The 25,358-nt window shown below is 51.6% G+C and overlaps 1 protein-coding gene across 1 annotated transcript; it reads right to left on the bottom strand.

Moving 5' to 3' along the window:
* Positions 1–1,524: 1,524 nt before the first annotated feature.
* USP31 (ubiquitin specific peptidase 31) lies at positions 1,525–25,065 on the bottom strand. The gene is made up of 16 exons (XM_080354278.1): positions 24,406–25,065; positions 15,306–15,443; positions 14,731–14,819; positions 13,595–13,687; positions 12,800–12,935; positions 12,162–12,306; positions 11,208–11,391; positions 10,435–10,546; positions 9,753–9,847; positions 9,174–9,251; positions 8,575–8,704; positions 7,289–7,408; positions 6,912–7,137; positions 5,990–6,148; positions 5,174–5,326; positions 1,525–4,128 (listed from the first exon to the last, which is right to left on the bottom strand). The coding sequence occupies exons 1-16, from the start codon at positions 25,003–25,005 to the stop codon at positions 2,588–2,590; spliced, it is 3,999 nt and encodes a 1,332-aa protein (XP_080210404.1). The 5' UTR covers positions 25,006–25,065; the 3' UTR covers positions 1,525–2,587.
* Positions 25,066–25,358: the final 293 nt, after the last annotated feature.

Raw genomic sequence — 25,358 nt, 5'->3', positions numbered from 1 at the left:
CCAGACAGGGCACTGCCCGCACAGCCGCCTCTGCTCGTCCGCAGAGCGAGGAGCCTGCGCCAGAGCTGCGGCTGCAGAGGGACGGGCACGACAGCCAGGCGGGCAGCACGTGCAGAGCAGAGTGCTGGAACCAGCAGCAACCGCCATCAGCAATTCTGGGGAACAGACAGAAAAAGAGCGAGGTTGCACATCATGGGATTGCAGAGGTTCGACTGCATTTCATGTCAGCTACAGGCACACTGGGCACTGGGACCTCCTGCTCCCATTTTGTGCAGTTACCATTCTCACGCCCCAGGTACAAACATATGGAACCAGCATCCAGCTACAACACCAACGTGGACATGGCTTCATATTTCCTTCAGTCCAGGGATGCAATACAGGAGAACACACCTCAAAGTCACACGCTAGCTTCCAGTTTGAACTTCCTCAGGGAACAACAGCATGAAAAGAAAGTTTCATTTGGTAAAAATAACCTTTCCTAAATGTCCCATGGTAAAACACACAGAAAAATAAGTTCTGGCTATTTAAAGGATGCCAAGCCAAGTCAGCACTAGTCACGGGAATTACATTCTTGTTACTAGAGAAGAGCCAACACAGCACAAGACCTTAATACAGATAAAACCTTAAACAAATACTTCAACATCCACATTTCAGGGAGTAATTTAAGTACTACATTGTGCAGCAAGTCTCATCTGCTCTGCTGGATAGAACAGAAAATAATCCAAGAATAATCCAAGTCATACATTTAAGAAGCAAGTAATGCAATCTTCGCTTCCGCTTGCTGTCCCCCTGGGCTCTGTGGCACCCTCACTTCGCTCCACACACCCGCTGCCTTTCCCTGAGCTCTCTGCTCCCCCCAAAACACTGCTCTGCAGAGCTTGCTGCAGATGTCCCAGGACAAAAAGTGACCATGGAGCAGCAGCGTGCCCAGCAGACCTGAGGACAAGACTTCCTGCAGGGACACCAGCCCAAGAGGAGGTGGAGCAGACCAGCTCTGAGTGACTATGTGTTTGAGGCCACTTTGTTACAGTGACAGAAAACATACAAACAGGTCTGTCCACAAGCTGAGCCTGGAGCAGCTTTGCCACATATGAGTGGGGACAGGCAGGGATCTGATTCAGGAGACAAGTGTGCCCAGCACTGCACAGCAGCTGCACACCGGGACCTGCACAGCACATTGCTGATGTACAGAAAGGATAAGCAGCACATTAATAAAAACTCATGAAATTAAAAAATAAAATAATTCACTGCATGTATATAAAAAGACTTAAGGAATCCACCTTTGAAGAGGAATCTTAAAGAACATGAGGAATCTCCCCCGTGAGAAGGGCATGTAAACAGACATCCCTCAATGTAGTGTTTGAACCCTGGCAGACACTCACCGCACACACAGGGGACGGCTTTGCCGAAACGCGCGGGGAAGGGGAGCAGCGCACCGCAGGGAGGGACGCAGCAGGCTCTGGAGAATGCAACAAACTGCTCCGGTATTTTGGTGCAGCCCCTGACTCGCAGGAAGGGGCTTGTTCAACGCATGCTCAGAGAAGGCAGAGAGGAGACAGTGACACTTGGCTTATCGCAAAGTTAGTCCTATAAATAACGGATGCTATATTCACACCACTACGATGAAGCATCTGAGGATATTAGGAAATGCTGCTGGCTTCGGAGTTTGAGCAGGGTCCTACCAGCGTCACCCCACTGGGGTGTACGAGGACAGCTCTCCCATGGCACCGCCACCGCCCCCTGCCCTGCACAGCACAGGCACAGCTGGCAACAGCTGCTGCTCAGTGACTTCTCCTGGTGCTCGGGGTAGTGCTTCAGCAGAGACAGTGAGTAAAGAGGACAGGGCAGGGATTGCCTTAGGTGTGGGCAAAGTAAAACTCTTCAGAGACACAGCAGCAAAAAAATCATGTTACATTTCATAAGAAACCCCACCACTTTCTGCTCTTGGAATGCAAAAATGAAATCTATGACAGACACATGTACGCATGGACACACAGGTACCTCTCCGTCCATCCACTAATGCTAGTCCCTCCTATACTGCCTGAGTATATACCTGAGAAACAACATTAGTGTTGAAATATTGCCCTTTAGAAAGCCTGAAAAATGGAGGGGAGCAGGGAGAGGGGGTTGAGAGAGCACAAAGAAGTGGCAGTCTCTCCTTTCCAGTTTCCATCGCATCCTCCACAGCTCAGAACAAGGCCGTACACCAGCGCAGACCCAGCCTGCTCAGAACAAGACCAAAGGAATATCAGTTCACAGCTCTACAAAGCACACTAGTGTCAGTACAACCGGGTTTCAGATTTCAAACCTTGACTCTGCAGAAAGTTGTTGCATTTTCTATAAAGAGACTCCTGTACAAGTGCTATGGGACAGCTGCATTCATGTTCAACAACTCCAGCTCCACCACCTGCATCAGTGCTGGCTGCCTGTGGCTATTTGGTTTGATGGCAGAATCAAAAGGCGCTTTAACAACTTGCAGTTAACTTCTCCTCAAAACATACATTAGGCACATTAACAAAAAAAAAAAACAAGAGCTCAGAATAAATTAGCTTCTCAGCAGAAGAAAAGACACCTGGATTGCAGCATTTCACTGAGGTTCCAGAGAAGGCCGTACAGACACCTGCATGCTGGAAGGTAATTTTTTCAGCGGTTTGTCAGTGGACTGCTTGCCACTGGAAGGAGGAGACTGGACTCCGGGGTCTAGCTGGGAAGACTTGGACTTGCGGCTGGATAGCAGAGAATGTTTGTTGGGTGTGGCGTCTTTTGGGACAAGTTTTTCTTTTGCAATAATGTTGGCATTGGTTTGAGAGGCTGGTGGGACTACACCTCTCTCCGATTTGTCTTCCAGCACATTTTTGCTGCCTGACTTGGAACTGCCACCCCCTGCCTTTTTTGAGAGCATCGTCGTCTTCCCCAGGTCTGCTGACCTCCGGGTCTCCTTCTGCCTTAAGGCTGATTTAAAGAAAGACAATCCTTTCTCCTCCGACTTGCTGTCCCTCTTCAGACCAGAACGCACACCAGTGTTTGGAGACCGCAGGTTGGCCATGGAGGAGCTCCGCACGTGCTTGCTGTCGACTGCCCTGCTGTCACTCCGGGAGTGGCTTATCCGCGGAGAGCTCGTTCTTGAGCTGCTGGTAACGCTCGCTTTATCTGACCCCAGACTTATCTTAGAGCCCTCCCTGCTGAGGCTTCGGTCTGAAGTCCGGCTCTTCCCAGCAGAAGAGCCCTTAGTCAATGAGCCTGATGGGGTTTTCTTGGCAGCTGTGCAGGATGGAGAACCAGACTTTTGCTTCTGTTGAGCCAATGGGACAGGCGCCTCGAGGGGCTTCGTGCCATGGTCCTTCCTAGACTGAGCGGGAGCAGGAGACCCGTGTCGCCCGCTGGCCCTGGAGGAGTCCGCCTTACTTCTAGATCGGGAAACTTTCTGGGAACTCCTTAGCGGAGGAGGAGAAGAGTGAGAGCCTTTGGTCTCTCGGGTAGATGAGACTGTCCTTCCCTTCCTCAAACTTTTGTCTGGCTCAGAAACTCCCTTGGAGCCGTGAGCCTTTTTAGGGGTGCCCTCTGCCTTCTCTGCAGCCAGCCCTGGCCCGCTGGGGGCTGCCACCTCCTTGACTGGAGAGCTATCCACAGAATCGCTCTGATCAACAAAGGCGATTTGGTTGTTGTTATCAAAAGGGTCCAAAGCAGCGTGGTTCCTGTCTGGCTGCGCAGAGCTTTTACCATACCCGTCTGAAAGGTCTGAGCTAGATGTCCTTACAACAGACTCCTCCCTGAATGCCCCTTCCATGACAGCCAAGGGAGCCCTGCGAGCCGCCTTGTGCTCTCGCCGACTGCCATCACAGGGCTCCAAGTAGCTGCTCGAGAGGTTCCTCAGGCTGCCGAAGCAAGAGGTGGAGACTTTATCATCAGCAGCCTCCCCGATCTTCTCCAGGGTAGAAGCAGAAGTATGTACAGGGGAATCTCCGGAGAAGCGGGATGGAGAATTGGAACGCAACTGCAGTTTTGCAGAGAGCGACCAGGAGGGCCTGACTCCATTTTCACTCACTGCCAGCGGGCTGGTGACAGAAGATCTAGATGACAAGCTCTGACGCTGGACACTTCTTACAAATGGACGAGTTGAAAATCCTCCTGCAGAGAAAGAAAAAGACATCATCGGCATGAAAGCCAAGCCTGCAGTTGATTTATCCCACCCATCCACAGATGCTATTTCTCCAAGAGAGTCAGACTACCCAGCTACACCACCTGGTCCCTCTCCTTGTGCCTGCTACAGGCACAGCTTTTTGCTTAAAAGCTGAATAAGGAATTCAACAACTGTTATTTGCTAGTGGCCACCCAGAAATAACACTCTGAAACTTTTAACTGAAAATCCAGATTTTCCTCTCATCCCTGAGCAGCAGGAGATCAAACACAGGTTTTGCACCCTGGAAACCCTTGAAACTAGCAAGGAGTTTACCAGCTATGATTGTGCTCCCAGAAACACACTGTTCTGTATCAAAGATTATTTTCCCATACCATCCTCTGAAAGGCGAAGTAGGATTCCTGCCTCTTTAGGTAAAGCAATGTACTTGGATTTAGAAACACAGAGTACAACAACAAGCATTTCAGAACTGTGACTACCATGGCCAGATGTGACAGTGGCCACAGCGCTGCTGCAGGGACATCTCTCTACCAGCTTCAAAATGCTCAGACTGATGCCTGAAGCTCCACATTTTCAAAGTTATAAAGCACTAGGTGGAGGAGCCAGGCAAAGTCAGGACCTGAACAGTTATTAGCACACACAAGTGAATTAGTGTATCTCCTCACCTCCCTGGGAGCAGTCAGCCACAGCAATAGGCACCTGTGCTAAGTTGTGGAGATACACCAGCAGCAAAGGTGCTGCAGTGAAACTGACAAAAACCACAAGTAATTCTTGACTGAGGGGTTTGGTTGACAGTATTTCCTTTCTTTGAAAGGCTCCTTAAGGTTCCTGCCCTGCTCTTCTCCATCCTTTCATACCAGTGAAAAGCTCAGCTGAGCCAGAACCCATCTGCTCCTATGGACACAGAGCCAGTGTCCCCACCTGCTCGAGTGACTGCCTCTTGCCATTAAGTATATTGCCCCATCTTAATAGGGATCTTGCACCAGAAAGCCTAGCAGCCCAGTTATCCCCATGTGCTGCAGCGCTGATACACACCATCATCTTCACTCCTCTCCCCAGTCAGCTCCACTGACTCCGAGAGCGAGGCCAGAGAGGTGCGCCGCGAGGAGGCTGCCGAGGCGATGCTGGGCTGCTTGCTGCCGGGCAGGCGGCTGACCCAGTGCTCGCACAGTGAGGAGCTGGTGGATCCTGCAAGAACCAGGCACAGGCATCAGGCCAGCAGCTGCACACGGGAAACCCACGCAGAGGAAGGTCCATCCTGCGACAGACCCTGGAGCTGGCCCACACAGCCCCAGCATCCAGATACTGCTGAGAGAACAAGCCTTTGCTCTTATAAAATAGTTAGAGCTATAAACAGCAGATTTTCACTTGTGCCAGTGTGCTGTGGATCACAGAACCCGTGAACAGCACGCAGGCAGAGGGCAGTCCTCCAGCGGCCACAAAAAGGCAGAGCTAGCCCTGTCCTTTCCCAAGCCATCAAGCCCATGCCAGCCCCCAGCTCACCATGGACTCAACCAGCATGCTCAGCCACCGGCTGCCCACATGAGACCATCGGCACTGCTGGCAGAATGAGCTCCTCACACTTTGATGTCCTGGTTTTGACAAGGGCAGCTCTGAGCAGAACCACCCGTGGGGGTGAAGGGAGTTCCCCATCCCCAGCCTCTTTGCCACAACCGGCCTGACCAGCAGAGCTGGGGGTTCCCTGGCCCTGGTGCACAGCAGACACCGCTCACTGAGCTCTGGGACAGAGAGCAGCGTTTCAGCAGAGCCAGGCAGAAAATTCTTCAGGAGGCCAAAGTATACATGAGAGATAAACTATAACCGCTCCTTGACAAGGCCAGCAGGACTTACCTGCCACAGAGCTGTTAGCAGACCATGACGGGATTGCTGTGCGTCTCTGGTAGAAAAGAATATATGCTGTCTGCTTGCAGACTTCATTTTCAGCAAGTTGCTGGACTTCACTGTCATCAAAGCAGTACCACTGGCCGTCAACTGAGTTTTTGCAATATGCTGAGAGAAAACACGTTATTATTAGACTTTCCTTACTCCTATTGCTCTCAGGTTTGCCATATGAGAACTTAAACATGACCTTATCCACTGTGATGGACTTGAAGAAGAATGAAAGAACAAATTTACTCATGCAACACATCTTCTTCCAGTCTGACTGGCAAGATGGGGCCTGAGCCCACCAAAATACAATGAACAGCTCCCAGTTCAGGATTTCCTTTGTCTGGCTCAGAACAGAACCATGTCTGGGGTGACTCTGTTCACGTCATGTTCTGTTATTTGCAGCAGTCTCCTCCACCACTGAATCTCCTTCTGACTGAGTCCACCCAGGACAACCCAGCCCAGAGACATACACCCAAGGGCAACACCAGGCACACACATCTCCTGGGCTGCTGTGGGAAATCATGCAGATCCTAAGAACCACCAAGTAACTCTATCCCTGGGTGCTCTGGGAGCTGCTGAAATAAGCCAAGAGGAGCTGATAAACTGGCTGTGCACATCAGCAATCTGTAAACACCTCCTGTGTGTCACAGCCTCTTGTACCTACAGCAGTTCTAAGTTGAGTGGCCAGGAGCATTTCTGAAACATGAAAGGTTGGTGCTATTACTCTGAAGGAAAAAAACTATAGCAGAAAAAGGAATGTACATGAGGTGATTTGGGACCACCATTGTTCCATTCCTTAAAGTCACAAAGGCTCCCCCTCCAGAAAACATAATCTTTTTATTTCTGGAAGGATCTAATGTACATAATATTGCAGGATACTTGCCTGTATAGTGTCCCCCTTGCATGGTGCCATGATGATTGCAGACAGCATACAGGTCGTAGATGTAGTCCTCAGGATCCCTCCCAAGACCATACGGTCGCCTCCACGGTGACCAGTGAGACGGCAGACTCCAGCTGCTCTGACTGCGCTTCACAACATGAGGAGTCATGTCCAAACCACTCAGGGGGAATTTAACCATATTCTGAAGTTTCATCCTTCGGTCTCCCTCCTGCACAAACAGAGAAGAGCGTGAGCAGCAGTGGCAACAAGGTCACCATGTCTGAAGAGGAACATGCAGGGCAGAACAGTTGCCTCTGAAGACGTGGCACAGTCAGGTCACTGCCCAGCTGAGCGGTCCTCAGCACCACAAACATCCTTACCTGTCTGAACCTCTTGAGATGGATGATGAGGACATCAGGTAAGGTCCAGAGGCTCAGTGTGATGCTACCCTGCTGCAGCTGCTTGCAGTGTGGGCATCGCCACGCATCATCCGGGGCAAGCTGCAAGGAAAAGGCAGCAGTGGGTATTAGCTTCCAAGTTCCAAGGCAGCTTTCACTGCTCCTCTGCTGCCCCAGCCCGTGCAGACACTGACCAGTCACCCATCCACTCCAGCATTTCTCAGGCTCATTGAAAATGCAGGGTTCCCAATGACCTTTTCAGAACAGTGACAAAGAGACAGAGGTGCCTCACACAGGAGGCACTTTCCACGCAATACAGAATTCACTAGTGCTGCTGAGCAGAGAAACTGTTTCCACCTTAGGAACTCCAATCCCTACAAAGTGAGGGAGAAGAAAAAGCAAAGGCAGAAAGCAGGCAGGCTTGGCAGCCTGAGTAAAAGTATTCTCATGAGAAAAACAGCAGCAAAGAAAGAATCAGAACAGAAGGAAGACTGTTCTACTTCAAGTTTCATCCCTAACACCTTGCTGCCTTCTGGAAACCCTCTTCCTTCCAACGTCCCATTGGCACAGACTTACAAACTGCAGACTTGCAGTGTTCACCTAGGAGAACGTGTCTTTTCAAAGACACGAACAGGGCATGCGCTCCCCTCCACAGCCCAGAGCTCAGAAAACTCAGAAGCCAGAGAGCTTTAATCTGTCAAGCAACTTTTCTCTCACCTCTGAGAAGCAACAAGAGAGGCTCCAAAATTATTAAAGCTGAGGTCTGCAGTCCACCTCTCAGTCCATCCCTTTTTAGCAGCATGATCAGAGCTGGAGGAGGAGAGCGGCCACGCTTCTGGAGAACTGAGCTCAGCACCAGTCGTGGGTCCCACTCCACGGGGGTGCCTGGAGCCCACGCAGCCCTGCTCAGGCTTGGAAACTCACAGCTGCTCCAAGACAGAGCAGTGAATTCCCAGGAAGAAGCCACGCTGCTCTAACCCTTACAATGCATGCCAGAAAATTAATTGCTATTTCACAGGGAAGAAACTGCAGAACAGAGGAGTAAGTTCTCATATCAACATCTGGGGGGCAAAAACCCCAAAAGCAGTATCTTCAAGAACTTCCTCCTCACTACAAAGAAACTGTTAGCAAGGCTGGTAACTAATGCTGTGTCACCAGTTTATTCTCCTGTCTCAACAGATGAATGTTTGCAGCAAACAGCTACTCCACTGCAGGTGGGAGATCAGGCAGCTCGTGGACCAGCCAGACCTCCTGAGTATGGTTCCTACCTGTTCCTCTTTGGTGTAGAGTTGGAAACACTGAGATAAAGTGCAGGTCTGAGGTTGGTGATGAAGCTCTCTCTGCTGGCGGACACTTTCAGAGTCTGGAATATACTCCTCTTCTGTATTCACAAACAAACTGCATCAGGGAGACACCACAGTTACCAGCACGTCCACCTGCTCCCCGTACTGCTGAGAGCTGTTGTGAAGGTACAACCAGCAGCTCTTTCCTGAATTTGTCCCATTACACATGAGCAAGAGCTAACTGGCAGGAGATCCTGCCAGGACAGCACAACTGAACACAGAGGTGAAGAGCAGCTGTGGGCACCCACTGCAGTTTGTCTCACCACCCATGAGTTCTCACATGAATGATTTGTGGGGAAAGAGCCACAGGTGAGACTACTGTTCCATAATGCAAAACCCAGCTACAGAGAAAAGGGCCCCCATCTCAGAGCAGGTTTGGGACACCCAGCCCCGGTCTGTCCCTGCAGACAGGAACAGGTTCTGAGGGGTCTCACAGCTGCTGAAGTGTGCACAGTTCACACAAGCAAGCTGCACGCGTCACTCTTGAGGTGAACATGCTTTAAGGCTTTCTACTTCATACTTACTAGTCTTTCGTTTCTTTGTCCCATTCTACCACTAATTTCACATGAGCAGTTCCCCCCTGTCCACATGACTTCAATGCCCTGGAGAGAGGAGCAGACAGCAGTTACATCACCTTTCCTTTTGCAGTCCACATTACCTTTTACATGCATATAACTTCCCTCCACTAGCCCACCATCCTTCCTCTGCTCCCACACAGCACAAGTTTGCACAGGAGGAAAAGGAATTCATAGAGCAAAGGACATGGCAAAGCTGGCAAACTGCATCTCCCTAAGTACTTTAGTTCTGTAAATAAATGTATACTTATTGACAAAACAGGCATCTACAAAAATTTCTAAAGAATAACAGTCACTAAAAAAAGAAAAAAAGTGAGGGGGGGAGTAATACTTTCATTCTGTTCTCCATCTCCAAGAACAGACTCCAGATGGCATGACACAGAACCCAGCAATCCTCACACAGCTTCTTGAGGACACTCAGCTGCTCCCCTGCTCCTCCACTCCACACATCCCCACGAGGACTGTCCTTTTCTGCACGTTCCCAGCCCACAAAACCCCCTCCTGCCCCAGGGAACAGGCCCACCTCACCTTTCCACTGTGGGGTGGCAGAGGGGTCGCTCCTCCTGAGGTAGCAAGTACGTGATGCCCACAACGCTGACCACTCGCAGGCTGAACGGGCAAACCTGCAGCAAAGAGAGCGGATGCTGTCTCAGTGGTTCCGGCCCCACTCACCTGTGTGCAGCCCACCCTTGGCACTGTCTGATACAGAAAACGCATTCTAGGATGAAGTACATGAGAAAGCAACCGCACAAGGTCTCCAATCCACCTATGCCAAGCAGCTAACAGGGGGTGAGGGACAGCAACCGAGGCTTTGTACCCAGATCGAACACCCCACTCCACCCTCTGCACCCAGGGAGTTCTCAGCAGAAACATGCTGTCACTAAGCAAATGTTTCAGCTTTTCTTTTAGGCAAACATGACCTATCAGTGGATTTCCAGTGTGCACAGCAGCACTAATCTCTCAAATACTTCTTGGGGGCAAGGAAGGAAGCAAAGCATGCGATTTCTTCACCTGACCAGTCTAATCTTACCTGTACCTTTCACAAATACACAACAGCACAACAGAGGTGGAATACCAGACTTTGACATTATTGCACAGAGAAACAAGGGGATGCCATCAGTTCTGCGTGTGCAGGATGTTTAGCATTCTGAGAAATCAGCTCCTGTCACACAGAGCTGAAGCCTCCAAACAGACGGACCATTTGGCTCACCTGCATGCAGGCTGCAGGCCGCAGGAAATACTGCATCTTCTCCAGAATTTCCTTCTGCAGAATATCCCAAGCAATTGTTTTTTCCAAATGCAACACAAAGGGCAAACCAAACCTACAGGAATGAGCAATTGAACAATTATTACCTGTTCAGCAATCAGATCCCCAAACTCTGACACTGCCACTGTCCTCACTTGGCACTGGCAGAGCTCATAGCTTAGATAAAACTGCCCAGAAATAAGGCATTTAAAACCTTGCCTCCAGAGAAGAGGTGCTTAAGTGTGAGGAAACACTGCTCCAGCTGCCCAAGCAAAGGGCCTTTTTCCATGGGCTGCAGCGCTGCTCTGTGCTCAGAGCTCTGCAGCCAGGCTGGGACAGTGTATGTGAGACAAACTGCAGCGGCTGAGATGGTTCTCAGTCTGCAGTTGGTACAAATGCCTTTGCCATGGTCATTTCTCATATCCCCCACCCTATCTGCACTCCAATTAAAAACATCCACCCACCAGAGGGTCTGGCTGCTCTGACCCCAGACAGCTCTGTGGGGGTGGCACATCCTTCCAACCACCCTGTGTTCACCCTTTCCCATTAACACTGTTTCAACATGCTGGTTTAAGTGCACCCAAATTAGGAATATTTTGCTGCATTCACTAATGTTTTATCATCAACATGATCTTTAGCACTGAACACAAGCTATCCCTCCTTCACCTCGTGCTTTCACTACAGTAAACCCCAGGCCAGCTCAGGCTGCAGGCAGGAGTAGCTGAAGCTCCAGTCACCTCTTGCTCTGCTGTCCAGTGCACGCTCTGTTACACACCAGCAGGACAATCTTGTCATTCGCTGCTGGTTTCGCAGAGGACTGTTCCAGTTTTCCAGACTTCACCGTTCCTTGAGAGTACGATATTGTTCGGGAGTGCTCAGTGCCACATTTCAAGTTATTCAGGTTATTGTTCACGTGTATTCCTGAAAAATAAGGAGAAAGGAAACATTTTGCTATTTCATTCGCCTTTAGTGCTCTGATGGCCCCTGTAAGAAACCTCCTTTCAGCTGCAGAGGAGCAGGTCAGTATGGAACCAAGACCATTTTTAATACTTGTAGGAAGGCTTCAAAGAGCAATTACTTTTCATAATGACTATTTCTTTACAGAAAGAAATTACACGTAAGTGCTCACCTAACTCATTTTTCACAGTAATTTCTACAAGTATTCATGGCTTTGTCTGCCTGCAAGAAGAGCTGAAGTGACAGAAACCCTACTTGTTACCTCCAATAATAAAATTTGCCTTTGATTACACTCCATCTACCCAGGATGCAATTATTCCCTTTCACCAAGCGGGAGAAGCAGAGAAGCAGAGCTTTTTCAGCTTTGAAAGTGATTGTTCATTCCTGAGACTGTTTATTCATCACCAGCAATCTGATTTTAAATAACACGATTTCAATGGCTTCGTCTGGTCCATAGCAGATCTTTAAATTAAGCCTGACAACAGATTTCACATTAAGCCAGCCTGACCTGCAGAATCAGCCCTGGGAAGAGGCAGAGAGGAGTGTAAATCGCTTCTTGAGAACCTCCCCGCTGACAAGGCCATTAAGTCTGCTGGAATGAGTCTGGACAAAGAGTTGAAATCAATACACCAGAACATCAACTGCTTGTGGGACTTTTATTCTCAAGTACATCCTTTTCCAAAACAAGTCTCCTGGTCAACCGTGGTGGGCATTAAGAGGAGTTATCAACGTACCTCTCTGACTGAGGATACCCTCGGGCCTAAAGATCTCTGGGGTCTCAAAGGCAAAAATGCAGTCACTTTCATGAATGGTGTCCAGGTCATCAGTATCACAGAAGGATCGATGAAACCCGTCATAGTACATCTCCGTCAGCACGATCTAGAGTCAGCAGAAGCAAACCAGAGTCCATGAAACCACCCATGCCTGCTCCAGCTGACCTGCCCCATCTCTCAACTGCCATTTTCCCGCTACAAGAAGACATTCCTCAAAACACACTGGCATCAGTCAGGGTAAAGGAAGAGGAGCTGGGGTAACGGCATAAAGGAGGAGCTGGGCTAACGGCAGTATGCAAAGGGGTTTTGGTGGGATCTGACAGCATTCCTGAAGCTCTTCCTAAAGAGGAGTTCCCCATGGGTGTGCAGTGGCTCCCTGGCTGCCAGCACACATGGATCAGCGGGAGATCAGCCAGCTCTGCACCCCACTGACAGCTCTCCCATCATCGCCACGCTGCAAAGGGCCAACACACAGGGAAAAGCACCATCCAGACCATCCCCAACCCACCTCCCCTGTTCAACTCCTCCACACCCAACACGGGATGAAAGCCTCTGTGCTCCGTCCCACTGAGGGCAGGGTGATGCGCTCAGCCTGTTACCTGCTCTGTGGGTATCTTGGTCTCAGAGGAGACAGCCTCCCGCAGCCTGGCCACTGTCCCAGCCATGGGCACGGCCACCCCAATGCGCATGCAGTGCGAGCACTTGCCCTGGTACACCACGGTGACGTACAGCGGCCTGTGGAGAGGACAGAGAGCTGCTGGGGCTGCGCTGAGTGCTTGGGGCTGGGCAAACCCTGTCAGGCCAGCCAGGGGGCAGGCGGGCTGCCTGAAGCCACAGGGACCCCAGTGAGCCCAGCCAGGGGGCACCCAGGCTGCCTGAGGCCACAGGGACCTCCCCGGCACCCCAGATCCACTCACACCAGAGTTATGCTCAGCTGCAGCTGGACAAATACGTTTGATTTCCAAAGACTCCTTTCTCACAACATGGACTGGAGCTACTTGTTCCCACAAGCACAAAGGCTCTCAAAAAAAGCCCCCTTTAAAATTTAAAGGAAATTTTAAAAAGTGTTCCATCCTTTTCACCCTTTCTAATTTTAAATGCTATAAATTAAGTCAAAAGCAAAATATTTGAGTTACCTGCAGAGACATTTTTTCCTCCTAAAAATTAATTCTATAGGAAGTTAAGGGGGGGGCACAGGGCCATTCTGAAACAAGTAAAAGACTCAATTTTCCAATTTACCTGCAAAGCAAAAAATTAAGCCCCCTATGGTCCTATCTATCTTTTTTAAAGACTTACCAGAGAGATTTTGCTGACATCTCTCTTCCTTCTGCAGCAAATTAAATAACATTACATGCATGGGAAACAGGCAATATTAGTTCAAGACAGTCACGTACCTCGTGTGAGGCAGAGGAATCGGCAGAGAGATGCAGAGGAATGGGTCGAAGGTGTTACTCTGCTTCTGGCAATGTGGGCACGTCAGAGAGGACCTGGTGCAAGTATAGGTAACAGGACAGAGTTAAACCCACTCCATCGGGAATGGATAATTCACCAAATCACAAACAAAAGGCTCTGCATGTCAGCCTGACTGCCTCTTTCTACTCTTCTTTCTCCACACAGAGCAGCCCTGCAGAGGCTGTACAAACAGCTGCTGGAAATGACGGGCTCCTGATTTCTAATTCCTGTTAAAGTAATTAGCCTCAAAGTTCATTACAGGGCATGCCAGGAAAAGACTTCACTCCAGTAACTGAATCCAGCTTCTAATAAACATCACTGCAAAATTAATAATTCACCAGCAGTAGCTCCAGCATGGAAGGTCTGGAAGGATTTTCTGTTTGAAGAGAGGTGAAGTGACAGGAAAGAGCTGGCGACAGTCAGCATAGCAGGTGAACAGATCCCTCTTACACTCCAGACAACGCATCTCTCACACTCAGAATTAATCTGCAATTTACGGTGGCTTCGTGGTTTACACCAGGCTTAAGGCTTCTCCTTTGCACAGGAAGCCTTGGCAAATATCAGGGGAAAGCCCAGGAATTAAAATTCTTATAGCAGCACCAATACAGCCATCGAGAAACACTGGAAATTAGGTTGTTTTCTTGTATTAGTTTTGAAGTGAGAAAGCTCCCTTCCCATGAATTATGGGAAACTCATGAGAAACCCCTGAAGGGACAGTGAAAGGTTCAGCTCAGAATTCCCAAGCACCAGGTTACAGGAGCTCTGGAGACTCCCGGGACTCATAACACTCGCAGAGCCTCACAGCACCAAGCACCTGGGTCTGTGTTCCTCTGATGGGCTCTCAGGACACGTTAGGGCACGGGAAGAGGGAGTACACACTGAAGATTTTCACAGAATTAGAAGAAAAACTCTCCTGTGGAGCAAGATCTTAGTTTAGACTTCATTCAACAGGAGTTCTGAAGCACCTGTTAACACAATAACACCAGTCTCAGCTGTACTGGGAGTTAGTGTCAGGGTAGAATTACACTGGGGTCACCAGTACATGCAATAAAGCATAAAAATTTACAAAATATCGTACCTGTACTGTGCTTGAAAGAGTTCCTGCACAAAAGTACAACTGATTGGAAAGGCTGGACCCTCGAGCAGCACGTCATCCTCCAGCGGTGGCTGAAAGAGAAGAATAAACCCCAGAAGTGCATACAAGCATTGGGATGCACCATGTTGGATGGCTCCAGTTGTCCCTCTGAAACTTGTGCCCTCCTTGTCCAAAACCACCAGAAAATGTAACGAGATTTTCAAATACCAAGCGTGCTCTGCTCAGGAAGTGGTTATGCAGAATGGAGGTAGCCAGGTGGGGTCTGACACCCGCTGACATGTCTGGCAGCCCCTCCCTGTGACACCCCCTCCCTGTGACACCCCCCAGCTCTCCCAGAGCACAATGTCACCAGGTTGTATTGGGGAGCACATACCAGGGGTTAGTGCAATGGCTGGCTACAGTCACAAGGCCAGGAACAAAGAGTATTTTAACCCAAGCTTTCGTTCCATACACACTGTCGGAGCTGAGAAACCAACACACAGATCCAGTTTAAAAACAATGGCTGTATGCAAAGGTACAGCCACTGTCCCACACTGGCTCCCAGCAGAACCTCTCACCTTGAGTGGAGATACGCCACTGTAATTCACCACATTGTTCAGGTCTTCATGGACTCTGTCAAGGAGCCAGAGCAGAAACTCCTGCGCGTCGTGCTGGGCATTCCCACGGTACTGCATCGCGTTCTTGGACACAATGTTCTGCAGAGAGACACAGACAATGTGCAGCAAAAGTATGAGAATCAGGCTCTTCCCATCACTGAGCCCTCATGCTCGGAGCCAGGGCTGCCGGCAGCTCCAGCTGGGCACTGTCCTGCCCCGCATCGGGACTGGCCATCGGCCTCGAGACCCTCCGCACCCCTGAGTCACAGCAGCAGATGATGCCTCACTGGGAAAACTGGTACCTGCTCCTCCAGCAGCACAGAGGGGTTATGGCAGGGCTTAGGGAGGAACTGCATCATTGTTTAAACAGCAACGGTTATGGCAAACCTGGGGCTTGAGTTGAGCATCAGAACCACCAGCCCCCCTGGGACAACTGCTGGGACCAGGGGCTCAGGGAACCAGAGCTCCTCCATCGCTTTGATCACCGTGCAACAGATTGGAGAAATGAGGTTGGGCTGCTTGCTTTATCCCTCTAGAAAATGGGGTCATCAGACAGGGGGAGGGTGATGAAAAAGACAAGACTGATAAACATATACTCTCTATCCTTTATAATCTGCCCACCTGCCTCAAGGCAGCAAAATAAGGGAAAACAGAAATAATCTGCCCTCCTCACATCTGTGCAAGCCCTTCTGACAACAGATTTACTGCCCTTGCCTGCACAGGGACCAGCACCCTCCCACATAAAAACCAGAGTTTTAAACAAGCGAGCGGTCCCCAGCGGGTTCACCTCTCCCAGGCCAGTGAGCCCAGCACAGCCCTGCTCGGTGCTCACCAAGACGTGAGCGTGGAATGGGGCTGTGAGGCAACTCACTGCAGAGAAACAGCCAGAGTGTCTGCAGGGACCAGAGGGGACCAAACAGCCTCCCTCTGGTTCCAGTTGAGCAAAACAAGATCCATTGGCACAAAAAAGTGACAAAACATGATCCGAAAAATTATCTTAAGCCTCTTCAGGTACCAGCCTGATACCTCTTGCCCTCTCTCAGCAGAAAGCCTAGTGAATTATTAGCACTGCACCAATTTATGAAATTTAACACCAACCCACGAAAATACAGTGCCCATCCTTGCAGATCCTGGTCCGACACCACCATCCATGTCTCCAGCAACACACCTGCCTTGGACACCTGCTGTCCCTCCCGTCCCCTCCAGACCGCGCAGCACGCGGTGACATGTTCACACTGCCGGGCAGGAGCACCAGGGCAGCCCAGGGCATAGTGACACCCAGCTCACTGTCCTCAGCACTGAGCTGATCAAAGACGGCAAGGAGAGGTGCTGAAACACCCCCCCCAGCAGCATACAGCCTTCTCTGCACTGAGATATCAAAAGGTTTGGTATCATCAGGCCAGTGCTAAGAGCCAGCTGCCTCATCTGGGATAGTTTGTTTGAGTGAAGTTGGCCAACAGGTGCTACCACCACACTGTAAGTCTGAGTCTAGACACTGAAGTTGAAGATAAAAGGGTCTTTAGTTCTGCTGGGAGGAAGCAAATCTGGTATTTCCAGAAAAAAAGGGAGTGAGGAGGTGTCTGTATGGCAACAGACATAAGTCAGGACTTCAGGAATCCAGGCAGATGTCCCTTGTCACCAGTACATTAGCCCAGTCTAGACCCTCACTGGCTTTTACTGACACACGTTCCTGGTGATGTGTCATCCCGCAGTGAGCTGCTGGAGCCACAGCAGCCCACGGCAGAGAACCCTGAGGATTCACGACAGCCACGTGCCTTGGCTGGATCTGTGTCGTTCCTCATCTCAGAAGCATCTCCGTGATCACTGCTCTGGTTTCCTTAACACTCTTGCTGCCCGAGTGCACCAGGGATAAAGAGCTGCCTGTGGACACGGATCACAAGATGTTGGAAGTGATTCAGGAAGCACTACAAAAAAAATCAGATACAATTCCCTCACAAGAGGCTCCACTACAAAACAACTTCAGCAACAGCCGTGTGTTCCCAGAACTGCTCCTGCCATCACTGCTGCAGCCTCTGGATGAGCCAGACCAGTGACTCCTGAATAGCTCTGGGAACATCTGATGGGCAAAACAAGCAAGTATCTCACCACCAAGCACTGTCCAGCCTGAACCTCTCTGTATTTATTTCCCGAGATTCCCCTTGAGCTCTCCCATCCCTACCACAGTGCAGGGCCACGGCAGCTCTGCTCCACCAGGAATGGCACAATCCAGGTGGAATCTGCACAGCAGGGACCTTGCTGCAGATGAGGCCACAGCTGGAACACCCACCCCTGAGATACCTGCTCGGCCTCCCAGGCTGCAGAAAGATCACTCCACACAAAACAAAAACAGGTAGAAGTCACAACACAACCTCAACCTTTCTCTTTTCTTCTGCTCATCAAGTAAGAGAAGACGCCACCTTGTTTTGCTGGTCCTACTTATGCTGAATCCACCACAGTAAAGCAACAGCAATTTCAACTGGCTGCAGATACCGAGTTAAGCAGCTATTGGTTTAAAAACCACATAAAAACATTAAAAACCACCACATTTTCCAACCCCCCATAGCATTTAATCCTCTGCCCCTAATCTGGTGCTGCTCTAAGTATAGGTGGTGCATCTAACAGCCTCTGTCTGGCACCAGAGGGTATGAAGAATGGGTTAGGAACAATTGTGGTGCAGCTGTTCCAGATGTGAGACATTGGCAGCATGTAGGGACCCTGCAGCTCCCTCCCAACACCCCCTGTGACTGTCAGCCCTGTCCTGCCAGCCCTGCTCAGCTCAGCAGAAGAAACAAAACCTTCCTTCCCCTTGCCCCCCAACACAGGAGCACCTGCACTTGCATGGAAGTGGCACTGTCAGAGGAGATAAGAGGGGGAAAATCATCATTCCAGATGGATCGCATACACTTATGTAAGCCCCTAATGCAAGAGCCCTATAACCAAACAAGTCCCTGCCCGTCTATAAAGCAGATTTACAGCAAAGACACATTATCATTTTTATCAGCCCACTGAAAGTTTAATAATTATTCATCTACTGCTCTAAATAGATGCAATAAATGAATCCAAACATAGCTGAACTACTGGCCGCTCCTTTGCTACTGTTATTGTTCCCGATCACAAAGAAAACTAGAGGAAAAATGTCAGTCTGCTATTTTCCAGTGCACCTCTGGTAGGAAGCATCTGTGAGAAGGTTTTTGTACATAAACGGATGAAGCCAGCTCATTAGAGACCTGACACAATGACACACGTGAGCAGGAAAGAAAGGCTATTCTTCATCTTTCATTGAACATCATCAAGTCATGCTCAACTAGGTCATTTTTTTTCTTTTATAAATCCCACAGACACAGTTCTGTGTTTGGGCAACTTCTCCAGCAGACACCTCATGAAGAGTGTTTAGCTCAGTGACTCCCTCGTGCACACAAACAGCAATTTCCCCTCTCTGCATCGAGATTATCCTCTCTGGGGAAAGCAGCGTCTGCAGACAGCATGGTCAGACCTGCTCACCCGGGCTGGGGCCGAGGCCGAGCCCACCAGGACCAGTGCTCTTCCCTCTCCTCCTGGGCTCACTGTGCCCCCCAGCACTGCATCCCACCCAGCGCCGAGCACGAGGTGCTGGCCCAGCCGGGACAGGTGACATCTCCCTTGCCAAGCTTTACCACAGCTCTCCAAAAGGCAGAGAAAGGGAGTTTTGAAAAGAGCGCATCTGTTGAAGCAGGCAGGGTGGCAGCAGGAGGTGCTGGGCTCCGGAGGCAGCCCGCAGGGAAGAGGCTCCCATCCCTATCAGCCAGGTCCCGTCTGTGCACAGGGGGAAACAAGCACAGCCGCTTATTATTCCACTTCAAAAAGCAATCCAAGAGGAGCATGGCAGCATGTGGCACGGCAGGGCCAGCACGGGTTCCCCACCACATTGAAAAAGCCTGGACAAGAAGCATCACCACTCTCGTCCCTGCCTGACATCCATCCTGCGCCAGCAGCTACTCTCACTCTTCCAGGCTTAAACCTTAGTTAATCCTGATTAACTTCCTCGCTTCACCACATAAGGAGAGAGTGAAGCTCACAGGAAGGGACCCGGCGGTGGCAGATGAGCTGCCGGGTGCTGTGTTCCCGAACAGACACATCCTGCCAGGCCATGCACAGGAGTACAGCCGGGCGGCCCCACAAGAGTTGCTGTTGACCTTCATCTTTAACGGCAGAAATGGGATTTTGTTCTACAGTAACACTTTGTTTTCTTGCTATGCTAGCAGAGCAATCGGTGGGGTTAAGGAGCAGGGGAATGCCACAAGCGTGAAGCGGTTCAGTAAAGAAGAGTCAGAGATTACTCATCCCAAGCACAGTATTTAAACCAAGTGCATCTCCAAAACACGAGCACCTTGAAGCTGTAAGAGTTACACACAGCTACTATGAAACCTTACACTAAATGCAGGTTTAAAAAAACAAAAAATATGGAAGCAATGCTATTAACCTGGCACAATAATCCCTGCTCTGCTAACAGGGACTCATTCCTGGTTCAGACCTAATTCTGATAATCCAACTCAATCAAGTTGTTATGATTTTGCTGTATTTGCTGTACACACTGCAGGTCACAAAAATAAGGCAGCCTTCATCTTGTAGAACAAATAAAAAGAAAGCCATCACCACAGTTCTGGCATACAAAGGGTTTTGTTATAATAAATATTGACATGCTTCCGTGTGCAGCTGGCTTAGCTAGGAAGAAAGGCTCAGGCAGAACACAGCCTCATCATCACAGGAGAGCAGAACTCCACGGAAAGCAAAGGCTGAGGATTTGAACAAGTATGTACAGTTTTTCAAGCCCAATTAGTTTAAATAAAAATCATTCTTGCCTAAGACCCCATCATCACCTCCAAGCGCTGCAGACTGACTCCCCATCACAAAGGCCTCTCTGTCCTCACTATCTGGCACTCCCAGGAACTTTGCAGGCAGGACAGCTCCCTAGAAAAAAACAAGCCCAAAGCACAGCTCCTGCTCATACAATGGATGTTTGTCACCATTGTCACACCATCACAAAGGAGAAAGAGGAAGCACAAGCTACAATATTGGTCCTTGTTATGAAAGCAACAGCTCTGTTTGGGCAGGAAAATAAAAACCACTGAGCAATCGGAAGAAAACTATTGTTAAAACAAACTGCAAACAAGCAAGGACCAACCGGAAAGTCATCCAAAGCAGAGAAAAAGCCACCATCCATCACCTCTGCCACCGTGCTGCTGTCCCGTTTGATTGGGATGCACTGTCCGGGTCCCTCCTGCTCCCACTCCCAGGAAACAAACCGCTTCGTGCCCACGTCCCAGTCCTGTCCTTCTCCACCTTGTCCCGCTGCCATGGCCCCTGCAGCCCCCGCTGCCAGCACTGGTGAAGCTGTGCACCCCACGGCCTGGCCTCTGCACCAGCAGACGCTCCCGGGCAGCAAACCCCTCGGAGCAGGACAGCAGAGTTTACCCACAGCTTCCACAGCACCACTGCCCCCATCGCAGAGAGCACGTGCTGCCAGAGCCTCCTGGTGCCCTGCCCATAGCTGATCCTGAGCCATTGCAAACACCTAGAGAACGCTCCACACGCACAGATCCGTGCTGAGGACTGGAAAGAAAAAAATATAAAAAATAATTTCTCATGGCAGAGAGAAATGTCAGGTTTAGAATGCAGAAACGGGCAGAGATCCTGCGTTTCAAGCAGATGGAGCAGAGGCGATGCAGCAGCTGCTGGCGGGTGAGCATTTCACCTGCCCTCACCATGCATTAGCGCTGGCCAGGCTGCCCTTGCCCCTGCAATCACAACACAAACCATTTATACAAACCACTGGTTTTAATGGCATTTTCCTTGTTTTCAGGAGCAGCACTATGTGATTCATGAACCTGTGGGATGGGTTATTTCTTGAAGACCAACCTAAAAGGGGAGATAATATTACCAAGAAAAAACAGCTAAAGGCAAAGAGCATGTAGAAACTTGCCCCCTCAAAGGCCTCTGCCTGCAAGGACTCAGAGACACTCACTTAGAAAAGAATTTCCTCTGCCCCAAGAAAAAAGCCTACAGATATAAGAATGAGCAAGAGGATAAGTACTATCCTTTATCCCAAAATACGCTTAGTGCCTGCAGATAAGTGTCAAGGAATCAGGAAGTGTCTTCACCCAATTATACTCAGTACCAAAATAGGAAAAAAGCAAAAAAACCCCAACATACATGGATTTCTAAGCATGCTGGTTAAAGAGCTTTTTGACTACCAAATAAATATTACTGTCAATAACTTACTGTTGGAGTGAAAGTGCAAAATGACTGTCCTGAAAGCACCTTTCACCCGTAAAAAAAAACAAAGCAATGAAGATAGAAACTGTTCCACTCTCTATCTGAAACAAGCATGGTGGGGATGTTGCTCTTGTTTTGGGGAGAGGCAGCAGCTTCCAGAGCAGAAACACCAATCTTCACCTTTCTCAAATCTAAGTCAGTTGTTTGATAAAAAACTTCTTCTCAGTAAGGGTGACAGACACTGGAACAGGCTGCCCAGGGGGGTTGTGGAGTCTCCTTCTCTGGAGACATTCAAGACCCACCTGGACATGTTCCTGTGCAACCTCACCTAGGCGTTCCTGCTCCAGCAGGGGGATTGGACTAGATGATCTTTTGAGGTCCCTTCCAATCCCAAACATACTGTGATACTGTTTACATTTTTAAATTAACTGTGCAAATCTGCTGTTGAAAAAAAATTAATTAAGAACACAGAATATAATAGCAGGTTCAGGCTACTTAACTGTCTTCGGAGGCATTAACTTACTATTAAAAGTAATTGAACCCGTAAGGAGTACTTGACATAATGACAAAGTCATTCTGAGCAAGACACTGTTGATGTTGTGTGGTGCTGAGCGAGACCTACTGGGACAAGATCCCCCCAGCAAAGACACTTCTTGGAAAGCTCCAGGGGACTTGGCAGGTAGAAGATGGATGGGCTCCTGCTACATCAACAAGGAGCAGAAAAGCATTCGCTTACCATTAGTGACGCCTGCAAATAAGCAAAGAAAGTTCCGCTCTAAAAAAAAAAAAAAAGACAGACTTGGAACTTGGCCTTAATTGGATCTACAGACCTGCTTCTCTTTCTCCTTCTGTCACTCTTATTTGAACACCTCTATCACAGGCCTGCATAAATGGCATTTCTTGGCCTAGAAAGCGGTCTGTTCTCCCCTTTGATTTTATCAGTTACGCTGGTAAAAGATAATTCTGGTCTCACAGCCTTTTATTCCTGTTATTACTCAGGAGAAATCCACAATTTCTCCTCCTGCCAGAATGCTCTAGGGTGGTGAAGGATTATGATAAAGGCAAGTGCCCTGTGTTGCTGCCAAGACTCGCAGATCAGCTCCCCCAGCACTGCTCCACCAAACGTGGAGAGCGCCGGACCCATGCACGGCCTTTCCAGTGCCCACGGCATCCTCCGGAGAGGGCAAGCACTGCCACCCCACCAGCACACCGCCATGACGGGCGTGACACCGCCTGGGAATAGGAGACGTGAAGGGATTAGATGCTGGGGTGTCACTCCAAACAGCTGACAGTTGGGAGGAGTCTCTCGGCCACCCCACCACCCACAGACCCCATGGACAGCACACCCCGGTACCCGCAGTCTCCACCTGCTGCCACACCCCATCTCAACCGAAGGCAAAGAGCCAGAGGACGTGTGAACGACATTCTTGCTGTATTTTCATGCATCTCTGCATCCCCTCTCCAATTCACTCTGCAAAAAAATTCCCCTAAAGCAAAGGTCTTTAAGTTAATAGTGTGGAAGCCACTACCCGCTCTCTCATTTTCTCATACAGCCAACTGTTTTATATGCCAGGGAGTCACTGTTACAGTAAGACTTCACAATATCTGTACTGCTTCGAGAAGCAAGGTAGGCCTGGAGCGCTCTCAAAACACTTGTATCTCACTTAATCCCAAACCACCACGGGGTGTTTTTAAGCCACAAGTGCAGAGACCATGGTCTCTGTCACCACAGTTCCTGGGGACAGCATGGAGCCCACGTCGGGCACTGTCAAACCAAAACAGTGCGAGGGCTGCAGCCGGGCCAACACCACGGCATTAACATGAATTAGTTGCCATCCACACTGCAACTCATGCCTCAAACCAGCCCCAAGTCCCGAGCGCGTGGGGCCGCTGCGAGGCCCCTCTCAGCTGTCACCTCCTCTGGGCGTGCCCGCAGCTCCTGGCGCCACAACAACAGTTACTCACAACTTTTCTAACGGTAGCGTGACAGCGGTATGAAACAGCAAAACGGGCACTTTCACCAGCAAAAGGCAGCCGGCTTCCAACACCATCAGTAAGGGACGCAGTGGCAGCGCGCTCACCTCAGGGACAACGGAGAGCGGAGGGACAGCTGCCCGCGTTGGTGGCACCGACATGCTGTCCCTTGGCCTGACGCCCACACCAGCCAGGGTCGGTGTCTCCTGAAGGACAGCGGGGAGCCAGCATGGCTCTCCAGAGCCACCGGTGTGCAGCCCGCCAGCCCAGGGGCTTTTCACACTGCTCCAGAGCATGTAGCAGCAACGAGGCCCCACCACGGCCTGACATCAGAGTAGCCTGAGGCACCCGTGGGACACGAGTTTGCTGGTGTCACTCATGGGACACGAGGGACGCGGGTTTGCCGGTGCCACCCGTGGGACACGAGGGACGCGGGTTTGCTGGTGCCACCCGTGGGACACGAGGGACGCGGGTTTGCCGGTGCCACCCGTGGGACACGAGGGACGCGGGTTTGCCGGTGCCACCCGTGGGACACGAGGGACGCGGGTTTGCCGGTGCCACCCGTGGGACACGAGGGACGCGGGTTTGCCGGTGCCACCCGTGGGACACGAGGGACGCGGGTTTGCCGGTGCCACCGCAGGCCTCTCCCAGTGCAGCCCCGCACAAGCCCGGCAGCCAGGCGAGGGGCTCCCAGGGCCGCGTCGTCCCCACGACAGAACGGAGGGCACCGGCGGGCCGGTCGCGGTGGGACGGGGCCCGGCCGGCCCGGCTCCCTCGCACCCGGCCCTCCCGCCTCCGAGCCGCGGCAGCCGCCCCTCCGGCCCGGCCCGCTCACCTTGAAGTCGCGGCTGTGCTGCGGGGTGTACTCCAGCGTCCAGAGCGCCCGCACCAGCTGCGCCAGCTGCTCCGTGACCTCGCCGGGCGCGGGCGGCGGCCCGTCGGCAGCGGGGGCGGCGGGGGGCGGCCCGCCGCGGAACTGCTCCAGCGCCAGGAACTCGGCGAAGAGCTCGGTGTTGCTGAGGCACTGCAGGATGGCGTTCATGAAGCAGGTGTTGCCGTGGTTGCGCAGCCCCGCCACGCCGGGCACGGCCTCGGGGCCGCCGGCGGGCCGCGGCGGGGGCTCGGGGCTGCGCGGCGGGCCCGGCGGGAAGCAGCTGCCCAGGCCGCCGGCCGCCTGCGGCGGGGGCAGGCGCGGGGCGTGCGGGCCGCGGGGCTCGGGCTCGCTGCTGTAGTGCGAGAGGGTGGAGAGGGTCTTCAAGACGCGGCTCATGAACCCGCCGAGCGACCGCCCGGATGGGGACGGGGCCGGTGCGGCGGCGGGAGCCGGGGCCGAGCCCGCGCCGCCGCCCGCCGCCCGCCCGCGGAAGAGCCGCTTGCTGAAGGAGCGCTTCTCCTTAGCGCTGCCGGCCGGCCCGGGGCCGCTCACCCGTGACATGGCTGCGCGGCGCAGCGCGCATCCCCGCCCGGCCGCTCAGCCCGCCGGCCGCCGCATCCCGCCCGCCGGGCCGCTGCCGCCGCGGCTCCGCCGCCTCACGGCGCCGCCATGCAGCGGGCGGAGCGGGGCGCGCCGTCACGTGACTGCGCCGCCACCTTGGCGGCGGGCAGGCGTCACCGCAGCGCCGCCATCTTTGTTGTGGGCAGGGGGCGTGGCGGGGCGGGCACGGGGTGGGCGGGGCGGGCAGGACCCCGCCCCGCGGCTGTCCCGGTCCCGCCCTGGCCCCGCGGGGACCAGCGGTGGCGCTGGCACCGCGCCCCGCCACCCGCGGCGACCCCCGGGGCTCTCCGCCC

Source organism: Nesoenas mayeri, assembly GCF_963082525.1.
Source record: "Nesoenas mayeri genome assembly, chromosome: 15".
Taxonomy (NCBI): domain Eukaryota; kingdom Metazoa; phylum Chordata; class Aves; order Columbiformes; family Columbidae; genus Nesoenas; species Nesoenas mayeri.
Note: the sequence above shows the minus strand (reverse complement) of the source record. Positions and strands in the feature narration are given on the sequence as shown.